This window comes from Eimeria necatrix, genomic scaffold, assembly GCF_000499385.1.
Source record: "Eimeria necatrix Houghton genomic scaffold, Enh_scaff5, whole genome shotgun sequence".
NCBI classification, from domain to species: domain Eukaryota; phylum Apicomplexa; class Conoidasida; order Eucoccidiorida; family Eimeriidae; genus Eimeria; species Eimeria necatrix.
In genome coordinates this window covers 70209-90955 of record NW_013654378.1, presented here as the reverse complement: position 1 = coordinate 90955, position 20747 = coordinate 70209, and the positions used below count along the sequence as shown (strand labels likewise).

General features: G+C 57.8%; 4 protein-coding genes across 4 annotated transcripts; 3 read left to right on the top strand and 1 right to left on the bottom strand.

The window, feature by feature from the left end:
- Positions 1–365: 365 nt before the first annotated feature.
- ENH_00065510 (hypothetical protein, conserved) lies at positions 366–7499 on the top strand (the record flags this gene model as incomplete). The annotated part of the gene is made up of 6 exons (XM_013581835.1): positions 366–5586; positions 5915–6041; positions 6493–6603; positions 6707–6779; positions 7008–7114; positions 7442–7499. The coding sequence occupies 6 exons, from the start codon at positions 366–368 to the stop codon at positions 7497–7499; spliced, it is 5697 nt and encodes a 1898-aa protein (XP_013437289.1).
- Positions 7500–8972: 1473 nt separating this feature from the next.
- On the bottom strand, positions 8973–9224 carry ENH_00065500 (hypothetical protein; the record flags this gene model as incomplete). The annotated part of the gene is made up of 1 exon (XM_013581834.1): positions 8973–9224. The coding sequence occupies one exon, from the start codon at positions 9222–9224 to the stop codon at positions 8973–8975; it is 252 nt and encodes an 83-aa protein (XP_013437288.1).
- Positions 9225–11230: 2006 nt separating this feature from the next.
- On the top strand, positions 11231–15565 carry ENH_00065490 (hypothetical protein, conserved; the record flags this gene model as incomplete). Its single annotated transcript, XM_013581833.1, has 7 exons — positions 11231–11674; positions 12052–12176; positions 12814–13103; positions 13442–13503; positions 13892–14126; positions 14554–14949; positions 15333–15565. 7 exons carry the CDS (start codon positions 11231–11233, stop codon positions 15563–15565), a joined length of 1785 nt encoding a protein of 594 aa, XP_013437287.1.
- Positions 15566–17260: 1695 nt separating this feature from the next.
- Positions 17261–17692, top strand: ENH_00065480 (hypothetical protein, conserved; the record flags this gene model as incomplete). Its single annotated transcript, XM_013581832.1, has 1 exon — positions 17261–17692. The coding sequence occupies one exon, from the start codon at positions 17261–17263 to the stop codon at positions 17690–17692; it is 432 nt and encodes a 143-aa protein (XP_013437286.1).
- Positions 17693–20747: the final 3055 nt, after the last annotated feature.

Genomic DNA, 20747 nt, shown 5'->3' with positions numbered 1-20747 from the left:
GTGTGGGTTCCTCGTGTCTCTAATTTGTGTTTTAACTTATTTGCATTTTGCTTTTTCTTTCATGCTGAATGCTGCTGTTTTCGTTTTCCGCCTCGGGAATAGACGCAGCAGCCAGCAGCCCCAGAAGACCGGGGGCCCACCGGCGGCCAAACCTGCCGAGCCGCTGCAGCTGCTGGGGGCCCCCTTAGACTTGAGGTTTTGCTGCACCACCTGTTGTTTTGCTGCGCTGCTGTGCGCTTTCTAGGAGCCTCCAGCGGCCTCAGGGGGCCCCGGGGGCCCCCCCTGTCTGCCAGCATCACACACTCACCTGCTGCCCCCTTCTGACGCGCTAAACACCCCCCTTGGGGGCCCTCTTTCCCGAGGCAATGAGGGCCCCACAGGGTTCTCGCGCTGCGCCTCTGGTGATAGGCCTCTCGGGGGGCCCCCCTGCGGGGCTGGGGCCTGGGGGCCCCCCTTCGGGGGCCCCAGGGGGGGCCCACGGGGCCCTCGCGGGGGCCCCTCCACCCCTTAATCGTACCCTAGGAAGACTGGGTACAGGCTTTTGGATGCAGTTTGCCCTTCAGCGGACTTCGGCTCTTCTAGCTGGAGAGGCAGAGCAGCAAGGGAAGCAGCAGCGGACCACAGACAACGAAGCTAGCGCTGCTGCTGCTGCTGCTGCTGCTGCGCATGACACCGCTGCTGCTGCACCTGCTGCTGCTGCTGAAGCTGGTTTGGCTGGAACTGGGAGACTAAGCAGCAGTGAGGACTCAGCCGCGCCGTCGCAGCTGCAGGAGCAGCAGCAGCAGCAGCAGCAGCGGGAGCAGCAGCTGCACCAGGAACAGCAGCGGCCCTTCGAGCAGCAGCAGAAGGAGCAGCAAGAGCAGCAGGAGCAGCAAGAGGAGCAGCAGACAAGCAAAAACAAATCCAAAAGAGGCAAAAGGAGGCGCTCAGACCCTGCGGGGGGCCCCCCTCCTGAGGCCCCCGCAGACAAGCAGCAGAAAACAGGGGGGCCCCCCGCAAGCAAAGCAAGGGGGCCCCAGGGCCCCCAGGGCCCCCCTGGGGGCCCCAGCAGGGGCCCCCAGGTACCCCTTTCTGGCTCTTATAAAGAACGAAAAAAGATGGGGGGCAAAAGGAGCAAAAAGGAGACAGAAGAGGCCCCACCTCGAGTGCGAAAGAGCACGCCCAAGCCCGTTGCTGCTGCTGCTGCTGCTGCTGCTGCAGCGGAAAGTGTGGCAGATGCAGCAGGGTATAGATCCCCATCCCCGCATTCAGAGCCGCAGCAGCAGCAGCAGCAGCAGCAGCAGCAGCAGCAAGAGCCCCGAGGGCCAGCTTCCGGCCGCTCCAGCGAAGGGTCCCAAGGGGCCCCTCAGGGTCCAACGCACAGCCGCAGCAGCAAAAGCAATCAGGGGCCCCAGGGGCCCCAGGGGCCCCAGGGGCCCCCAGCCCCCCAGGGGGCCCCCCGGGGGCCCCCCCCAGAGGACGCGACGGCCTCTGAGGCCCGCTCCCCGTCAAGAAGAGGAAAGGGGGAGACACAGCAGCAGCAGCAGCAGCAGCAGCAGCAGCAGCAGCAGAAGCGGCAGCCTAAAGGGGACCAGCAAGTAAGAGGCCCCCAAGCAGAGCTAGAAGGAGACTTCTCGTTTGTTGTGGGACTCATAGGGGGCCTCGCTGTCCCCGCGTCGGCGACTGCAGCTGCTGCACAGCCCAGCCACAAGCACAAGCAGCAGCAGCAGCAGCAGCAGCAGCAGCAGCAGCAGCAGGAAGAGCAACTGCAGCAGCCAGAAAAGCGCCGCAAAGCCCATAAGGCTTCCAGGCGGCGAAGGGTAGACAGCGAGGAGGAGGGCTACTCAGCCTCAAGTGACCCCCCAAAGCACCGCCCCCAGCACCGCCAGCAGCAGCAGCAGCAGCAGCAGCAGCAGCAGCAAGAGCAGCAGGCGCAGCAGCAGGAGCAGCAGGAGCAGCAGCAAGAGGCAGGGAAGGCCCGAAGGAGGCGCCGTGAGCGACGCCGTCACCACCGCTCAGCTCTTGCTGCTGGGGCCCCCATAGGGGCCCCCCTCTCCCCTGAAGGGGGCCCCTGTGAGTCCCCTAGGGTTTCGGGGGCCCCTTCGGGAGGGGCCCCCCTCTCAGGCCCGGGGAGGGGGCCCCCCGCTGCTGCTGGGGGGCCCCCCCTGACCTCCGTGGGGGTGCAGGCGGGGGCCTCCTCGTGCCCCCTTTTTGCTGCTGTTTGGGCAGCTGACTTATCTGCTGCTTCTTTTTTGAAGCAAAGAGCAGATCAGCAGAAGCTGCTGCGGCTCATAGGGCACTCGGAGGGGCCTCTTGCTGCTGCAGCTGATGCTGCTGCAGCAGCACATGCAGCCCCAGGAGCCCGCCGAGGGAGTGCTGCTGCAGCAGTGAAAGAAGCAGCAACCCACGCGCAGCCGCTGCTGCCCGGCGCTGCTGCAGCAGCAGCAGCAGCAGCTGCTGCTGCTGCTGCTGCCTGGGGCAGAGAAGGGAGCGCTGACTCTGATGGGTCCTCTTCTGAAAATGAGTCTTTGCTTCTGCAAGACACTGCCCATGGGGGCCCCCAGGGGGGCCCCTATGGGGGCCCCGAGGGGGCCCCTGTTCTGCGGCCACGTTATGTGTCTTTCGGCAGCAGCGCGAGCTGCACTCTCTTCCCCTTGAGACAAGGGCCTTCCGCTGCCCCTGCAGCAGCAGCAGCAGCAGCAGCGCCTGCGGGAGCAGCAACAGCAGCAGCAGCACCAGCTTCAGCGGAAGGAGCAGCAGGATCAGCTGCAGCGAGAGATTTGCGCGCCACCCAGAGCTTTCCTGGGGGGGCCCCCAGATGGGCCGAGGGGGCCCCCCGAGGGCCCGAGGGGGCCCCCCGAGGGCCCGGGGGGGCCCCCCGAGGGCCCGGGGGGGCCCCCCGAGGGCCCGGGGGGGCCCCCCAAGGGCCCGGGGGGGCCCCCCAAGGGGATGAGGCAAGACTTGTGAGGGCCCTCAAGCGCATTCACCGCCGGCTGGTCTTTGGGGGGCAAAGTGCTGTGCTGCGCAGCGACAGCAGCAGCGAAGATGAAGCCAGCAGCAGGGAGGATTCTCCTCCACTAACGCCTGTGGCTGCTGCTGCTGCTGCTGCTGCTGCTGCTGCTGCTGCTGAGCAGGACCAGCCAGCTGCCGCAGTTCCTGCCGTTGATGAGGGAGTATCTGCGCCTCCAGGAGCAGCAGCAGCAGCAGCAGCAGCAGCTCCTGCTGCTGCTGCTGCTGCTGCTTCGCTGGAAGCATCTGCTTGTAAACCCCTCACTATCTCCTCAGGTAGACAGCCTGGGGAAACTCCCTTAGTTGGGAGTTTCCCCATGCAGGAAGCAGCGGCAGCAGCAGCAGCAGCCGCCGCTGGAATCGCAACAGCAGCAGCAGCAGATGCTGCTGCGCTTGCTGCACGAGCAGCAGCAGCAACAGCTGCAACGGGAAATGCAGCAACAGGTGCTGCACTAGCTAGCCGCCACCGCCGCCCCCGCAGCAGCGCGCCGCCGGCGCTTTGTCTGCAGCGGGGGCACTGGGGCCTCTCGAGCAGCAGCAGCAGCAGCAGCAGCGGCTCAGATGCGGAGCCCATCGCAGCGCCCCAGCTTCCCTGCGGCAGCAGCAGCAGCAGCAGCAGCAGCAACAGCAGACAAGAAGCACATTGCGTAGCGCCGGGCTTCTTGGGGGCCCCCCAAGCAGCAAGCCCGAGGGGCCCCATGGAGCCTCAGGAGGCCCCCCTGGAGGCTGAGAGGACCCCCGCGGTTTTGCACAGCAATGAAGGACGCAGCGCAGTTGCTGCTGCTGCTGCTGCTGCTGCTGCTGAGGCAGCAGCCGATGCGCCAACGCCGCTGCTCCTCGAAGCCCCCACTGTTTTCGGCTGGTGGGGCCCCACAGGGCTTTCCAATGAGCAGCAGCAGCAAGGAGCGGGGCAGCCACAGGAAGCACACGAGCTGCAGCAGGCGGCCAATGGGCTGCAGCAGCAGCCGCAGCAGCAGCACGAGGTGAAGCAGCAGCAGCAACAGCCTGCGCAGATTCCGGAGCAGCGAGTGGGGATGCAGCAGCACTACGAAACGCAGCAGCAGCAGCCACAGGAGCAGCAAGAAGGGCAGCAGCAACAGCATCAAGAGCAGGCGAATCTCGAACAAGAGCCAGAGGAAGAGCAGCAGGAGGCTCAGGAGAAGCCGCAGCAGGAGGTGCAGCAGCAGCTGCAGGAGGGGCACGAGCTGCAGCAGCTAGTGCAGCAGGAGCAGTCGCAGGAGCAGCACGAGCTGCAGCAGGATGCGCAGCAGCAGCAAGTGCAGGAAGGCCAGGAACTGCAGGAAGATCTACAGGACCTGCAGCAGGAAGAGCAGCAGGAGCAAATCCAGCAGCAGCAGGAACTGCAGCAGAAGCAGCAGGAATCGCAGTGGGGGCCACAGAAACAGTCGGAGCAGGGGCAGCAGGAGGTAAATCAGCGGCGGCAGGACACGGAAGAAACACAGCAGCAGCAGCAGCAGCAGGACCAAGAAGTGCAGCAGCAGCAGCAAGAAGAGCAGCAGCCGCAGGAGCAGCAAGAGCAGCAAGAAGTGCAGCAGCAGCAGCAAGAAGAGCAGCAGCAGCAGCAGCAGCAGCAAGAAGAGCAGCAGCAGCAGCAGCAGCAGCAAGAAGTGCAGGAGCAGCAGCAGCAGCAGCGGGTGGAAGAGCTCGAGACAGTAACGGAGAACTTGAACTCTGGGGGCCCCTCTAGTGACCCTCTGCAGGGGCCCCCGGCTACGGAAGACTGCGAAAAGGGCACAGGAAGGGGGGCCCCCAGCGGTTCTGCTGCTGCTTTGCTGCTGCATCCTTGCAGGGAGGGGCCCCCACCAGAGGCCGAAGCAGACCAAGGCAGTGAGGCTGAAGGTCTCTCAACAGAGCAGCAGCATCAGCAGCAGCAGCAGCAGCAGCAGCAGTATCAGCAGCAGCAGCAGCAGCAACAGCAGCAACAGGGGCAGCAGCAGCAAGAGCATCTTTCTTCAGGGGCCGTTTTGGTTGAATCAGAAGCTGCAGCAATGACAAAGTTGCCCCTAGATGAGGAAAAGGGCACAGGGGGCCCCTCAGAGGGGCCCCCAGAAACCGCTTTAGCGGGGGCCCACGGGGGGCCCCCCAATTGCTGGGAAGGCCTGGACCTCGAAGGGGATGAGATTGTGCTTTCAGATGATGGGGCCCCCGGGGGCCCCCCAAGGGGGCCCCCGCTGACCCCTTTTTGTGTCCCCCCTCTGGTTGTTTCCTTAGCAGACTCTGAGGGCGAGTCAGGGCCTTCTCCCTGCCCCCCACTGCTGCAGCAGCAGCAGCAGCAGCAGGCGCAGCAAGAGCTGGAAGCAGCAGCAGAGACAGATGAGAACCTTCCCCAGCAGCAGCAGCAGCAGCAAAGCCATGTGGTGCTCTCTGAGGAGAGCAGCCCAAAGCGCGAGTCGCTCTCCCCTCTTTCGCGCCCCAGGACAGCAGCAGCAGCAGCAGCAACAGCAGCAGCAGCAGCAGCAGCAGCAGCAGCAAGTGGACCCTCTGCTTTGTGGTTTAGAAGTTTGGGCGATTTGGGCCTCGAGGGCCACCGGCCAGCAGCAGAGCCGCGGGTGTCGCGCTGCGGTGTATTGACAGCTGGTAAGGGTCGGGGCCCCACACTTTTTGAATTTTCTTTTTTCCTTGAACAGCTGGTGATTTGCAACTTGCTGCTGCAGCTGCAGCTGGTGATTTGCAATTTGCTGCTGCTGCTGCAGCTAGTGATTTGCAATTTGCTGCTGCAGCTGCAGCTGGTGATTTGCAATTTGCTGCTGCAGCTGCAGCTGGTGATTTGCAATTTGCTGCAGCTGCTGCATCTGCTGCAGCTGCTTGCTTGCAAGTAGTTTCTTTATATTTCCCAGGATACACTGGCCAAGTCCCTCAAGAATATTCAAAGAAATCATTTTTGCTTCCTTTCTGGCTGCTGCAGCGGAAGTCGAAGCAGCAGAAAAACTCTTGAGGGGCCCCCCAGAAGGGGGCCCCCCAGGGGAAAACCCTTCAGGGGGGCCCCCTGAAGAAGCCCCTGTTAAGGCCCGCTTTGGTATTTGCCTCAGCAGGTGAGAGAAACTCGCTGTGCTGCGCAGCACGGGGGGCCCCGCTGCTGCTGGGGGGCCCCCTGGGGGGCCCCGCTGCTGCTGGGGGGCCCCCTTGGGGGGCCCCCCTTGAGGGGGCCTCCTTGAGGGGGCCCCCTTGAGGGGGCCCCTTTGGGTGTGCCCCCTTGGGGAAGTTCCCTTGGGCTGGCCCCCTTGGGGGGGCCCCCTTTGGGAGGTTCTCCTCGTAGGGGCCCCCTTGGAGGGGCCCCTTTGGGGGGATCCCCTGGGGGGGCCCCCTGGAGGGGCCCCCTGTGGGGAGCCCTTTTGAGGGGGCCCCCTGGGGGAGGCCCCCTTGCTGCATAGAAGAGCTGCTGTTTGCTGCAGGGGCCCCTGGGTCCCCTACAGGAGCTGCTGCTGCCTGTGGGGCCCCCCAAAGGGCCCCCGTTGCATGCATTTGTGGGGTTTTGTGTCTCAGAAAGTCTCTTACTTGTTTGGGCTACGGGGGCCTCTTAGATGATGAAGTTATAAACTTTTACTTCGCGCTGCTGCAGGAGAGAAACAACAGGGCCCTTTTTTCTGGAGAGAGGTTTGCAAACCCTAAACCACGAGACAGCGAGGCCTGACTGTGGGGCATAGGGCTGAGGGTTTAGGGTTTAGGGTTTAGGGTTTACAGCCTGCTTGTGGTACAGGGTTCCCCGGTGTTTGCTGCTTCCGTCCCACTTCCACAGCTCCCTGTCTTCTTACGGGTTTTCTGCTGTGCGGGTGAGGACTCGGGTTTAGGGTTTAGGGTTTAGGGTTTAGGGTTTGGGGCCCACAGCTCCCTTTTTTTCTTGCAAAGAGCCCAGCGCTTTGCAGGACATCTTGGTATTGCTCTTCCTGCCTTTTGCTGCCCCTCCGGGTCCTAGCCTTCAGCGTCTAGGGCTCAGGGTTTAGGGTTTAGGGTTTAGGGTTTGAGGCCTAGGGTTTAGGGTTTGTGTTGCGTGGCTGCAGCGGTGGACGCTGCGGGGATCCATAGACATTTTCTCTTACGACATTTTGCTGCTGCCTGTCCACGTGACAGAAAGGGCCCATTGGGCTTTGGGCTGCGTCTTGCTGCAGTAAGCAGCAGCAGCAGCAGCAACAGAGGGGCCCCCTGACACATTTGGGGGGCCCCCAGGGCTTTTTGGGGGCCCCCCAAAAAGCCCTAAAGGCTCCTTAGGGGCCCCCAAGGCAGCTTAGGGGCCCCCAATGGTCCTTAGAGACTCCCAATGGTCCTTGGGGGCCCCTAGTGCTTTTTAGGGGCCCCCAGTGGTTCTTAGGGGACCCCAAAGCTCCTTAGAGGCCCCAATGTTTCTTAGCAAGCACTTAGCAGCAAGGACGGAGAGCAGCAGCAGCAGCAGCAGCAGCAGCAGCAGCAGCAGCAGCAGTGCGCTGTGTGTGCGCAGGCCAAAGAAAATTTTGTATTTGGATTCTCTCCGTAGCGACGAAGACGCCGTGAAGTGAGTTGCTTTCTTTGTTGAGTGTTTAGGGTTTTAGGGTTTTAGGGTTTTGGGTGTAGGGTTTAGGGGGGCTAGGGTTTAGGGGGGCTAGGGTTTAGGCCTAGGACGCAACGCTAGGTTTTGGGGCTAGGGTTTAGGGGACAGGATTTGAGGTTAGGGTTTGGGCGCTAGGGTTTAGGGGCGAGGGTTTACGGCTAGGGTTTTGGGGTTAGGGTTTAGAGCCACAGTTTAGGGACGAGGGCTCAGGGCAAGGGTTTAGGGGCTAGGGTTTAGGGCTGAGGCTTAGAGGCTAGGGTTTAGGGCTTGGGCTTAGGGGCTGGGGTTTAGAAACAAGGGTTTAGTGGCAGCGGTTTAGGGGACTACGGTTTAGGGTTTAGGGTTAGGGTTTAGGCCTCGAGCTGAGGTGTGATGTTTAGGGTTAGTGTTTAGGGATAGGGTTTGGGGCTAGGGTTTAGGGCTAGGGATTAGGACCAGGGTTTAGGGCTAGGGTTTAGGGCTAGGGTTCAGGGCTGGGCTGGGGTTTGTTTCTAGGGTTTAGGGTTAGGGTTTAGGGTTTAGGGCTTGGCTGTGTGCAGCTTCTACAAGGAAATGCGCAGCTATTTAGTGGCGGAGCATTTTGACAAGAAAAGGCAGCCATCTGCTGCTGAGGACTGGCGAGGCCTGCTGCCTGTAAACCCTAAACCCTAAACCCTCGTTTGCAAACCCTAAGCCCTCTCTCGCAGCCCCCGCCGCTGCAAACCCTAAACCCTCGGCTGCAAACCCTAAACCCTTGGCTGCGAACTGCAAACCCTTGCTTGCAAGTCCTAAACCGTCGGCTGCAAAGCCCTTGGTTGCAAACCCTAAACCCTTCGTTACAAACCCTAAACCCTAAACCCTAGACCGGAGGCCGTGGGCTCTCGCTGTGTGGTCCTTGTGAGGTACTTTCTTTGTTTGGTTTTTTCTCTTTATTTGTGAGCCTCTTCTGTTGCAATCTTTTTTGTCTCATTGATTGATTTGCTGTTTGATTGCTCGTTTGTGTGGCTGCTGCCGCTTTGCTGCTGCTGCTGCTGCCCTGCTGCTGCTGCTACCTTGCTGCTGCTGCTGCTGTTACCGTGCGACCGCTGCAACGTTGCTGCTGCTGCTGCTGACCTGCTGCTGCTGCTGCTAACCTGCTGCTGCTGCTACTAACCTGCTGTTGCTGGTGCTAACCTGCTGTTGCTGCTGCTAACCTGCTGCTGCTGCTGCTGCGCTGCGGCTTGCAGCACGGAGTGCCGCAGCAAAACAACGCAGTGGACTGTGGGGTCTTTTGCTGCTGCTTGGCGGAGTGTATAGCCGACGGGCGGCGCCTTCCGGAGTTTTTCTCTCCTGAGTCTGTGAAGGCTTTTAGGCTGCGCATGGTGAGTTGCTGCTTCATTTGCTGCTGCTGCTGCTGCTGCTCTTGCTGCTTCTGTTGCTGTTCCTGCTGCTGCTGCTGCTCTTGCTGCTTCTGTTGCTGCTCCTACTTCTGCTGCTGCTCTTGCTGCTTCTGCTGCTGCTTTTGCTGCGCCTGATTCCGCTTCTGCTGCTGCTGCTGTTGCTTTTGCTGCCGCTTCTGCCGTTGCTGTTCCAGGTGCTTCTGCTGTTGCTTCTGTTGCTGCCTTTGCTGCCTCTGCTGCTGCTGCTGCTGCTGCTGCTCCTGCTGCTGCAAAGCCACCTGTTTGCTTCTTTCTCTAGGGCCTCTTGAACTTGTGCTGCTTTGAACTCTTTGCATATCCTTGTGGGCCTCAGGTTCTCCAGCTGCACCGCGGCCTCATTGAGTGAACCCTTAGTACCCAAAAGGGCCCCCCAGGGGCCCCCAGGGGCCCCCAGGGTCACTCTTGAGGCTTTTCGGGGGGCCCCCTGGATTCTGTATCTCCCCTGGCTTGAGTGGGGGGGCCCCGGGGGCCCCCCTCTGTTGCAAACCTTCCGGGGGGCCCCTGGGGCCTCCTCTGTTTCATTTTATTCTGTGCTTAGCTTTCGAGTTTCCCTTTCGGGTTTTCTTGGGGGCCCCCCGCGGCCTAGGGTTTAGGTGAGGGGCCCCTGCTGCGGGTTGCAGCCGGCTGTGGCTGCGTCACAACTAAGGTTTGTTGTTTAAATGGAATAAATGAAATAAAATTAATTTAGTTTTCATTTGCTAGAGGCAACAGTGGCTTCTTTCTGATATGGAGGGCCCCACAGAGACAATAGAAACACAAAATGCATGCACAGACACGAGACCCAGGCCCTAGGGAACAGGGGGCCCCTGGGGGCCCCTCTGTGGGGCTGGGGGCCCCTCTGGGGGCCCCTGGGGGCCCCCAGCTTGCTGCGGCTCTCCGCGGAAAAGTAAGTGTTTGTGTTGGTTAGACCACGAGAGGCAAAGGCAAAAGACAGAAGAAAAACAGAAAAACAAAACATTTTTATATTTATTTTGTTTCAACAAAGACACAGAAGAAAAACAAAGAAAAACAAAACAATTTTATGTTTATTTGGTTTCGTCAAAGACACAGAAGCTGGGTATTTCTCCTCCCCACAGAAACGCCTTCAAGTTTTATGGCCCTCTGGTGTATGTACACCTGAACGCTCTTCTCCCCTCCTGGGGGGCCCCGGGCCCCCAGCAGCGCCGCAGCTAGCTGGGGCTAGCTAGCTGCAGCTAGCCACAGCTAGCTACGGCTAGCCGCAGCTGGCCACAGCTAGCCACAGCTAGCCACAGCTAGCCACATCTACCTACAGCTAACTGCGGCTAGCTAGAGCCAACTGCGGCTAGCTGCAGCGGCTAGCTGCCGCTAGCTGCTGCCAGCTTCGGATAGTAGCTAGCCATGCCTGGCTAGCTGCAGCTGTCTGCAGCTAGCCACAGCTAGCTGTGGCTAGCTGGTGGCGGCGACTAGCTAACAGAACTAACATTAACATACCCAAGTGGGCTGTGTTGATGGGGGGTCTATGGAGGAGTCTTCAGCCCCAAAGCAAGACAGAGGGGTCGCAGGAAGCGCTGTGTTGATTAAATTTGGAAGAATAATTCATTTTATTTTTAATTTTGTAATTATAATTAATCAATTGCAAAATTTTGCGAAGAAAAAGCTCCATCAGGACCCTTTTCCAGCGCCCGCAGGGGGGCGGTGGGAAAAGGCCCCGGGGGCCTCTCAAGGCTCACGGGGGGCCCCCCGTGAGCCACTACTAGGCTTTTGTTGCAGATTATATTCGTTAATTCATAAATTAATATAAAAAAGGAAAATATTTTCAAAAATAAAGGCGGGAAATACCTAGGATAGACCTAGACCTGGCTGCTGCTGCGTGCCTGGGGGCCCCCCAAGCAGTAGATAAGGCAATTCAGCTGTAGAGGGCCCCGGGGGCCCCTCGCCCGCCGCAGGGATGGGGGCCCCCCACTGCAGAGGCCCCAAATAGGCTATCCCCAGCCAAGAGGTTGGGGGCCCCCCAGTTCAGGGGCCCCCCGAGAGCCATTATGTTGTCATTGGGCCCTCTAGGGGGCCCCCCGGGGGCCCCCCGGTGTTTCAAAGGCCGCAGCAGCTGCAGCGCTGCGGCGAGGGCTGTGGGGTTGCTGCTGCTGCTGCTGCAGCTAGCAGCAGCAGCAGCAGTCTCAAGCTCAGCAGGGGCCCCCAAGCTGGCCTTTCAGGGGCTGCTGGGTACCCTTGCGCGAGAGAGGAGTACCCCTACGCAGTCTATTCTGAGGCCCCCTGGGGGCCCCCGCTGGGGGCCCCCAGGGGGCCCCACTTGTGGGGGCCCCTGGGGGCCTCAGGGCCCCCTATGGGGGCCCCCAGGGGCCCCCCATGCCCCACTTGTGGGGGCCCCTGGGGGCCTCAGGGCCCCCTATGGGGGCCCCCAGGGGCCCCCGTAAGTACCCCTTTGGCCCCAGAAGCTTTTTTTCAGAAAGTCCCAAAGACTTCTTTGCATGCAAAAGGCCGCCCGAAGGGCGGGGGCGGCGTTGGCCCTAAGAAGAAGACTGCGCAGCAGAAGCAGCAGCAGCAGCTGATGCTGCTGAAGCAGCAGCAGAAGCAGCAGAAGCTGCAGCAGCTGGGGGGATTTGCGAAGCACAAGAAAGCCAAAAAGGCTGCTGAAGGTGGGGCTGCAGCAAAAGGCGCAGCAGCTGCCAGGGGGCCCCGCAAAGCAGCAGCAGCAGCAGCAGCAGCAGAGGAGGACCCCGACATCTCAGCAGCAAACTTGAGCACCACAGAGCTTCCCTATGATTTAGTGAGTTGCTTCTGAGCCTTTAAACCAAAATCTAGGGTTTAGGGTTTAGGGTTTAGGGTTTGAGGGGGGCGCAGGTGCGCTATCTGGGCTTTGTGGACTATCGTCCAGGGTTTAGGGTTTAGGGTTTGGGCTTCTGCCTCAAGGCGCCGCTCGGCCCCAGCGTCGAGGGTTTACGGGTTTACAGCTTGTGGTTTAGGGTTTAGGGTTTACAGCCTGTGGCTTAGCGTTTAGTGGTTAGAGCCTGTGGTTTAGGGTTTAATGTTCACACCCTGTGGCTGAGGGTTTAGGGTTTGGAGGCTGTGGTTTAGGGTTTAGGGTTTAGGGTTTAGGGTTTAGGGTTTAGGGTTTAGGGTTTAGGGTTTAGGGTTTGTGCGCAGGTGCCCCCGGAAGTGTTTGAAGTGTATAAGGCCTTTGGGCGTTTGGGGGACCCTTTTGCCCCGCACGCCTCTTTGCCTCCTTCTCGCCGCATTTTCTTAGATCGTTTATTTAAGGGTTTTACTCGGTGAGAAAACATTTTCAATTTCTTGAGAAAACATTTTTATTTCTTTTCATTTCTTTCTTCTCCCTTTCCTCCTCGCTTTCTCCCCAAGTCCGTATATTCTCCCTCAGTTGCTTTCTTTATTTCTCTTTGGCTTCTCCATTTGGGTCTTCCCCCTGGGGGCCCCCTGGAGGCCCCCAGAGGCCCTCTGGGGGCCCCTGGGGGCCCCCTGGGGGCCCCTGGGGGCCCCCTGGGGGCCCCTGGGGGCCCCTGGGGGTCCCTGGGGGCCCCTGGGGTCCCCTTGGGGGCCCCCGCCTTCCCTGCGTTTGGCAGCTTTTGTGGAAACCCGCCAACTTCTGGGGCTAAGAAGGGTCCCTTTTGTAAAGAAGGGCCCCAAGGCCTTGGCAAGGGGGCCCCCAGTGGCACGCGGGGGCCCCTGTTGTCTTCTTGGGGCCCGTACGGGGTCCTGGGGGCCCTTGGGGCCCCCGGGGGGCCCCTGGGGCCCCTAAGCCGCTGCTAGGGGGCGCTGAGGAGGGTGGGCATGTGTTGCAGCAATTGTCTGCCTTCTATTCTCTTTTATTTTTATATTTATTTATCTTTTTTACCCTTTTGTTCCTTTTTATTTGTTTTTGTCTTCTTTTTATTTCCCACTTTTCCTCAGCGCCCCTGGAATAACAGAAGACCAATTTCGCATAAGACTTGACTATGAATGGCGCTTTGTCCTCCCACTTGAAAAGGACCCTCTAGCTCCTCCAGACCCCTCTGGGGGCCCCCAGGGGGCCCCCAAGGAGGCCCCCCAGGGGGCCCCCCAGGGGGCCCCCCAGGGGGCCCCCCAGGGGGCCCCCCAGGAGCCTGCAGCAACTACTGCAGGTGAAGTGGAGCCCGACGGGACAGGGGGGCCCGCTGAGCCTTCCTGCCCCTTTAAGGGCCTCGACTTGAAACTCTGCAAAGGTGGGTAGTGGGGGCCCACAACAGCAGCAGCAGCAGCAGCAGCAACAGCAACGAGAGTAGAGGATTCGCTGCTGCTGCTGCTGCTGCTGCTGCTGCTGCTGCTGCTGCCGTTTCTTCCCCTCATACCGTTTCTTGAGGGGCCCCCTTGTGGCACCTAGCGGAACCTGAGCATCCCCACAAGGTGGGAGGCCCCAGCAGCTAGCCAAGCTGGGCTAGCTGCATCGGTGTCTATTTACGACTTGCTGCTGCTGCTGCTGCTGCTGCTACTGCTGCTGCTGCTACTGCTGCTGCTGCTACTGCTGCTGCTGCTGCTGCTGCGGGGCCGTCTTTGCGTTCAGCGTGGGCAGCAGTACATGGCCTGCCGCTTGTTGAAGAGGAGCCAGGATCCAAGAAACGGCAGGTGGGGCCAATTGGCGATTTCTGTTCTTATTTTTTCATTTAAAAAAGTTGAATTCATTAATTGCTTTTCTATTTTTCTTTCTCTGGCCCTGTCGCATTTTAACTGGCTGCTACCTGCGCTAGGGGCGTGTTAGTTTCGCCAGTTTGCTTCTTGTTTCCCCCCCATCTAGGTCTCTTCAAGCTGCCTTTGTGCTGCTGCTGTGCTGCTGCTGCTGCTGCTGTGCTGCTGCTGCTGCTGCTGTGCTGCTGCTGCTGCCGTGCTGCTGCTATGCTACCGCTGCTACTCCGCTGCTGCTATGCTGCTGCTGCTGTGCTGCTGCTGTTATGCTGCTGCTGCTGCTGCTGCTGCTGCTGCTGCTGCTGCTGCTGCTGCTGCTGGTGCGCGTCAGAGCAAGGCGATGCGGCGGCGGACGGCGTTTCTGTGGGCCTACAGCCGGAGGGCCCCGCCGCACTTGGCCGCCGGCGAAGCCGCGAGGGCGCTGCTGCCCCCCGAGCCCCTGCCGGGGCCCCAGGTGACCCTGCGGGAGGCCCGCCGCCGCGTCTCCGCAGAACTCAACCAACAGGGCCTCCACCCCGCAGTTCTCGACGTTCTGTGGCAGTTCTTCACCGGCGGCGGCCAAGCCCGTGAGACCCAGCGCCGCGCCCCCAAAAAGCCGCTTCCTACGCCCCAAGGGGGCCCCAAGGGGGCCCCAAGGGGGCCCCAAGGGGCCTCAGGGGGCCCCAAGGGGGCCCGTAGGGGCCCCAAGGGGGCCCCTAGGGGCCTCAGGGGGCCCCAAGGGGGCCCCTACGGGGCCTCGAGGGGGCCCCAAGGGGCCCCACGGGGGCCTCAAGGGGACCTCAAGGGGGCCTTGGGGCCCCCTTGAGGCCCCCTTGGGGCCCCCTTGGGGTCCAGTTTAAAACAGTTTGGGGCTTCTACAAGCCCTTGGTAGCTGTAGGGGCCCCGTTGGGTGCACAATGAAGGCGGGAGGGGCCCCAAGAAGCCCTTGGGGGCCCCCCGCACTGCCTTGCTGAGTTGTCTGTGCTGCTGCTGCGTTTGCTGCTGCGAGTGCAGCAGTGCTGACGAAGCAGCAAGCAGCAGAAAAGATGGACGAGCTGATTGGGGGCCCCGGGAAGGGCCCCCGTCTGTGGCTGGAGGCCTCCGAAGTGCCCGGGCTGCTGGACCCTGGGGCCCGGGGGGCCCCCAAGTCCGAGGCCCTCCAAATAAAAAACATTTTCTTCAGAGGCACCAGAATGCTTTACCGAAACCCCGAAGCAGCAGCAGCCCCTGGCCGCCGCCCCAACCCCCGGGGCCTCCCCCCCCGCCTTTCTGCTGCGCGCCTGTGGGCCAAGTTGGGGGCTGCTGTTTCCCAGCGCATGCAAAGCTTCGACTTTGGGGCTTTGCAGGCCGCAGAGGCCGCCATCAAGGCCCGCCAAGACCACTTCTTGGCCTGTCTTCGAAAGACAATCCGTGAGACAGCACTAGCCCAAGTCGCCCGCGCACTCACTTCCATTCCTAGCCACTTCAGCAGCTGACACACCCCCGGGGGCCCCACAGGGGCCCCCGGGGGCCCCACAGGGGCCTCAGTGGGCCGCAGGGGCCCCACGGGGCCTCGCAGGGTCTGCTGGGGGCCCCACAGGGGCCCCCGCGCACCCCCGGGGGGCCCCACAGGGGCCCCCTCGCAGTCCCCGGGGGCCCCCAAGAAGGCCCAGTGGGGCTTTTGCTGGCTTTCCAGCACAGCACTCCCGCTGCTGCGGCTGCAGCAGCTTGACTTAAGGGTAAGAGGGGGCCCTGGGCTGAGGGCCCAGAGGCTGGAGCTGGTTGGGGGCCCCCGTTTGTTTGGGTTTTCTCAGAGTTCCGGCAGCAGCGGCGGCGCTTCTGCTTGGCCTCGCAGCGGCTGCTGGACACTCTGTGGCTGCCGACGCTGCACTGGCGGGAGTCCAAGAAGGCCCGCGAGGAGGCCCTCAGCGCGGAGGCCCGTCTTGTGCGTTTGCATGCGCAGCAGCAGCACAGACACGGGTTCCCGCAGCAGCAGCAGCAGCAGCAGCAGCAGCAGCAGCAGCAAAGCGAGCCTCAGCAGCGCTGAGGGGCCGTGGGGGGCCCCGGGGCCCCCCGGGGCCCCCGGAGCCGCCCCAGCAGCCCCAAAATGCCCCACGCCTTCATGGTGCTGCGCATGGGGCCCCTGAAGTTCAGACTTATGGCGCTTTGGGGTTTGCTGCCACCTGGGGGCCCCTGCTGCTGCAGCAGCAGGGGCCCCGGGGTGGCTGCGGGGCCCTCAGAGGTTTACAGATAGAAGCCAAGGGGCCCCCGGCTGTGCTTCGTGTCAACAAGTGCAAGTGCTTTGGCGCGTTTTCTTTTATTAAAGTGGCCTGCAGTGCTCTGGGCAATCTTACTTAGACAAAAAGCCTCAAATAGTATTTTTTGAATCCAGAAAAATCAAAAAGGATCTACAGAAGTCTGAGACTGCACCCCCAGCCCCAACTTGAGCGCCTCTGGCTGTCTTAACTGCACAGATGCAGCTCCGAGTAAATTTGTACTGCTGCAGCTATTTACAGCACTCTGCACATTCGTATATGCGCATATATACAAATGTATATATATATTATATATGTATACATATATATATATAATATATGAGATATATACACATATATAATATATATATACTTCCGTATACATATATATATATATATATTATATATTTATACATATATAATACATATAAAAGATATATAAACATATATAATATATATTATATATACTTCCGTATATCCGCATGTGTATACTTAAGGATATATGTATTTACGCATATATGTATATATATTTATGATATAGACAACAATAGCGAGAAAGAAATCCTTCTATCTACACTTATTGGGCTGCGCCTGTTCATAAGGCAGCAGCTGTTCATACACTCCAAGGGCAAAACATGTGTAGGAGAGAAACTCTGCAAACTGGAACTTCATTTGTCCATGTTTGGACTCTTATGGGGCCCTTAAAGAGACCCTTCGAAGGGCCTCTTAAAGGGCTTTTAAAGGGCCCTTCAGGGGCCCCTAATGGGCCCTCAACAATGACATAAATAAAAGTAAATTTTTCCGAGGCAGCTGCATTTCCCCAGTATGTACACTGGATTGCGCCCGAAACGAGCAGCAGCGTCGCTTAAGGGCATCCCACGGAAAGGGCATTAAGGCAGCAGCAGAGCAGCAGCGAGAATCAGCAGCAACGGAAGCAAACGCTGCAGGCGATGCGGAAGCAGCAGCAGCAGCAGCAACAGCAGCATTCCTTACACCCAGGCTTATTTATACCTCACAGAGCCTCTCTAGAGCCCGCAAAAGCTGCAGCTGCAGCAGCAACAGCAGCAGCACACCGCATAAAAAGGCTCAACTATACCTAATTATGCTTTACTAGAGCTCTTCAGCTCGATTTGCAGGCTGAAATGCCTGCGTTGTATCTGGCTTCTTCATAGGGTGTATGAATGTGTGAATGCGACACATAACGGGGAGGCAGCGGCGTCTCCAGGAGGGGCATCCGAGCCCCGAAACGCAATAAATACTTTAAATAATATTAAATTTTAGAAAAAAAATCAAAAATTAATTGCGAGAAGTCATTTAAACATGTGTTCTAGGGGGGGTCTTCATGGACGAGGTCCAGTGGTCAGATGCTGCTGGCGCCGCTGAGTCTTCAGTGGCGGGATGTGTTGCAGCCCTCATTGGGCGCGAAAAGTCGAGATCTTTTTATTAATTCTTCGATTTTAAGGGTTTATTTTCTTTTATTTGCGAAAATGACTGCAGTAAAAGAGAAAAAGGCAATGCTGGGCGGCAGCATCGAAGGCATTGCCGTGCGCAACTCGGCCAGCTTCTTCAACTGGGGGGTGCTTCGTTCGGCTCTCCCGCCTCTCAATTCCCGCGTTGTTGCTCTAACTCAGAAATTGGATTCTTCAGTGCCAAAGGGACAGAAAAAGACAAGAGCGAGAACTGCAGCGGAAGCGCGGCCATCTGACCCACACCCTGTGTCTGCTGCAGCTGCTGCAGCGACGCCAGCAGCAGCAGCAGCAGCAGCAGCTGCTGCAGCAGCTGCTGGCCCGCCAGAAACAGAAAAGAAGCTTACTTCCCTTTCCAATAATCCTTCTGGGCGCCCCGCGTATCCCCTGAGCTGCATTTACTGCCCCAAAGGCATTTATACCCACCGATGGCGAGAGTCACCTGGCCTCTAAGGTTGCTGCTGCAAGCAGTGCAGCAGCAGCAAGCTCCGGTGTGGACCACTGGTCAACTGCCAGTCCAGACCTGAAGCCCCACAGCAGCAAAAGAAAAAGGACAGGCCCCGAGCCAGTGCAGCGGGAGGCGCAGCAGCGTGGCTTAAGCTTGGGCAAAGGGGCTTCTTTGATTTTTCTGAATTTTGCGTTTTTGACTTTGTTTTTCTCGTCCAGACTTTATTATTTTTCAAATTTACTCCCCGGCGTGGTCCAGTGTGCCCGCCAGCACATTTTTTTTGTCTTTTTGAGTGAAAATGGGAGCAGCAAGCTTCAGCGGAGGCCCCAGTTTGGGGCTTTCTGCCAATTCAAAAGCCCCGCTGCATGCGTTGCCGCGAAAGGGCTTTTTAAGGGCTTTTTGGCCCGCAGATTTTGCGTGTTTGTCTCTGGCAGCAGCAGCAGGCCCAGAGAGCTGCTGCTGGCGAAGGAAAAAGGCAAAATGGAAATACAGGGAGAGCTTTCTGGCCAAAAGTGAAGTGCTTGAACTAAGACTGGGAAGCTAAAGTGGCTCAGAAAGCTGGAGGCTTTCTCAGCAGCTTTTGGGGGCCCAGCCAGCCTCGAAATGCATTCTTTAAAAAGCTACAAAGTACCCTTTCGCCTGTTCTCGTTGACGCTGCGCGCTGCAGCTTGCTGCTGCTGCTTGCTGCATCTTGCTGCTGCTGCTTGCTGCTGCTTGCTGCTGCTGCTTGCTGCAGCTTGCTGCTGCTGCGCGCTGCAGCTTGCTGCTGTTGCGCGCTGCAGCTTGCTGCTGCTGCTGCGTGCTGCAGCTTGCTGCTGCTGCTGCGTGCTGCAGCTTGGTGCTGCTGCGCGCTGCAGCTTGGTGCTGCTGCGCGCTGCAGCTTGCTGCTGCTGCGCTTGCGGCGCTGCTGCCAGGCTTTTCAAATAACGCCGACTTTTGATTTTTGCTTTTATCTTGGCTCGCTTCTGCCTGCAAGAGGCGGGCTGCAGGAACAGTCAGTGGTCCAGTGGTCTCAGTGATAAAAAGGCTACAGAGCAGCGGCTAAGGAATATTCTTTTAGGAGTATTGCCTTCTTTGCCGCCTCTAGAGGCGTCCATTCTTTTTGCTTCTTGGTGCCCATTCATGTGACCAGTGGTCACGTTGCCGGTTCTTTCTTTAGTGGTTCAGGGCTGCTTCTGCATTCTGCTGCTGGGAATAGACGGGCTTGCAATCGATGCTGCACTTAACTCTTCTTAAAAGACATTCTAATTGAGACAAACATATTCCTGAAGCCCCTCTCCATTTAGACTGCCACATTATTTCTTTATAAGTCTCTCTTCTTTGCTGCCCCTGTTTCCTAGAGTGGCATTTCTTGAATGAGCAATTCCTTTGCTGCTGAGCAGCCGCGGAGTTCGCCGGGAATGGCCGTAGACAGCGACAGAAAGCCGCATGCAGCAGTGCAAATTCAAAAAGAAAAAGTATTTTATGAGAGAGAATGCAGCGACTTAAAAAGAAGAAAAAGTATATTGTGAGAGAGAATGCAGCAACTTAAATGGGCATAAGCTCCGTAACAAATCTTGCATCTTAACACCCAACACCCAGCCTGTAGGCTTTCTGATCTAGCCTTATTCTACTTGCCTTCTGCATGCAAAACTGCTGTTCTTTAATCACACTCTCAACCAAATATTTTTGCACATATACTTTTGCTGGAGCAGCTGCGAAAGCGCGCATGCAAATTGTGCAGAAATAAGATGGCTAGGATGCAGAACAAATGGAAGAACAGGAGAAGGAGAGTCTGGCTATCCCCAGTTTTCTCATGAACATGCCCAGCTTTTTGTCATTTATTTAACAATTCATGTATTTAGTTTGTTGTTTTATTCTGCATTTGATATTTGGATTTGCAGACAAGGCCCTGCTTGTCTTGTGCCACACCCTGCCAACGCCTGGGAACCCCTTCTGTCCTTTGCGCATTATAAATGGAATTGTCTAATTTTTGCATCTTTTTTAGTTTTAATGCAAATATTGTCTCATGTTCAACAATAAAGCAGTAGCTGTAATCATCATTTCAACACTTCCTTGTTATTTGCATGGGTGTTTCGGGATGTTCATGTCCATTGCAGCTGGATAGACTAGCGAATCACAGCTTGACAGTCTTTCTAATTTTTATTTTCTTTTCTTGTATTTCTTGTCTTTATTCTCTTCTAGTGATCCTCTAAAGCTTTTACGCAACCCTGAAATAAACGGCCGCTTCTCAGGCCTTTACTCCTATCAGTCCTGAAGCTGGTTAATCCGGGGAGTGAATTTATGATTTGAATGTTTCAACAGATTGTTTCACAAAGAGTACTTACGAATAATCCAAACTGATCAGTTTAGAAGTCATAGCTCGCCAATACAGTACCGCAGCTAACCCCAAGGGCTGTAGGCGGCACTGATGGCCTGTTGCTGGGCTTTCGCAATCTTCAGACCCTAAACCCTGGCCCCAAACCCTAAACCCTAAACACAAAAGTGAAATCACAGCAAGGCTGCTTCGTTGTAACAAGCAGTCTTTGCAATCAAGACTTTGAAGAACTTGCTTTAAGGACACCGGCCACATTTATAAAGGAATGACTGAACTGTGAGCCGTGTGAGGAGTACGCAGATGCCGGAGCAGCTATTGAAACATAATTTCAAGGGTTTAGCACTTCTGGTTTGGCGTTTAGCTTTTAGTGTTAAGGGTTTAACATTTTTGGCTCCAGGCTTTGTCTTAAAGCGGTACTTCTCAGCATCATAAAGCTCCTTAGGTGGTGCATTTGCTGCAGTCTGAAATGCCAATATCAATTAAATTCGCTCTAAAAATTATATTTTGACTTTCCAGGGTTAGTTTTCATGAACAAGATCTCTAACTCTTTCAGGAAAAAGTAAACTGCAGTCCTTTGTGTGCCCCCAAGCACTTCTGCCTGCTGCAACCGCAGCAGCTTCACCAGGGTTTTGACGGTGAAGCAAAACTAATTGAAAGCAGATTTCTGGGATCCCACATTTACTTAGTGGGTCAAACAATCTAATCTAGCAATTTGTGAAGACTGACTTGTTAGTGTGAAAGTC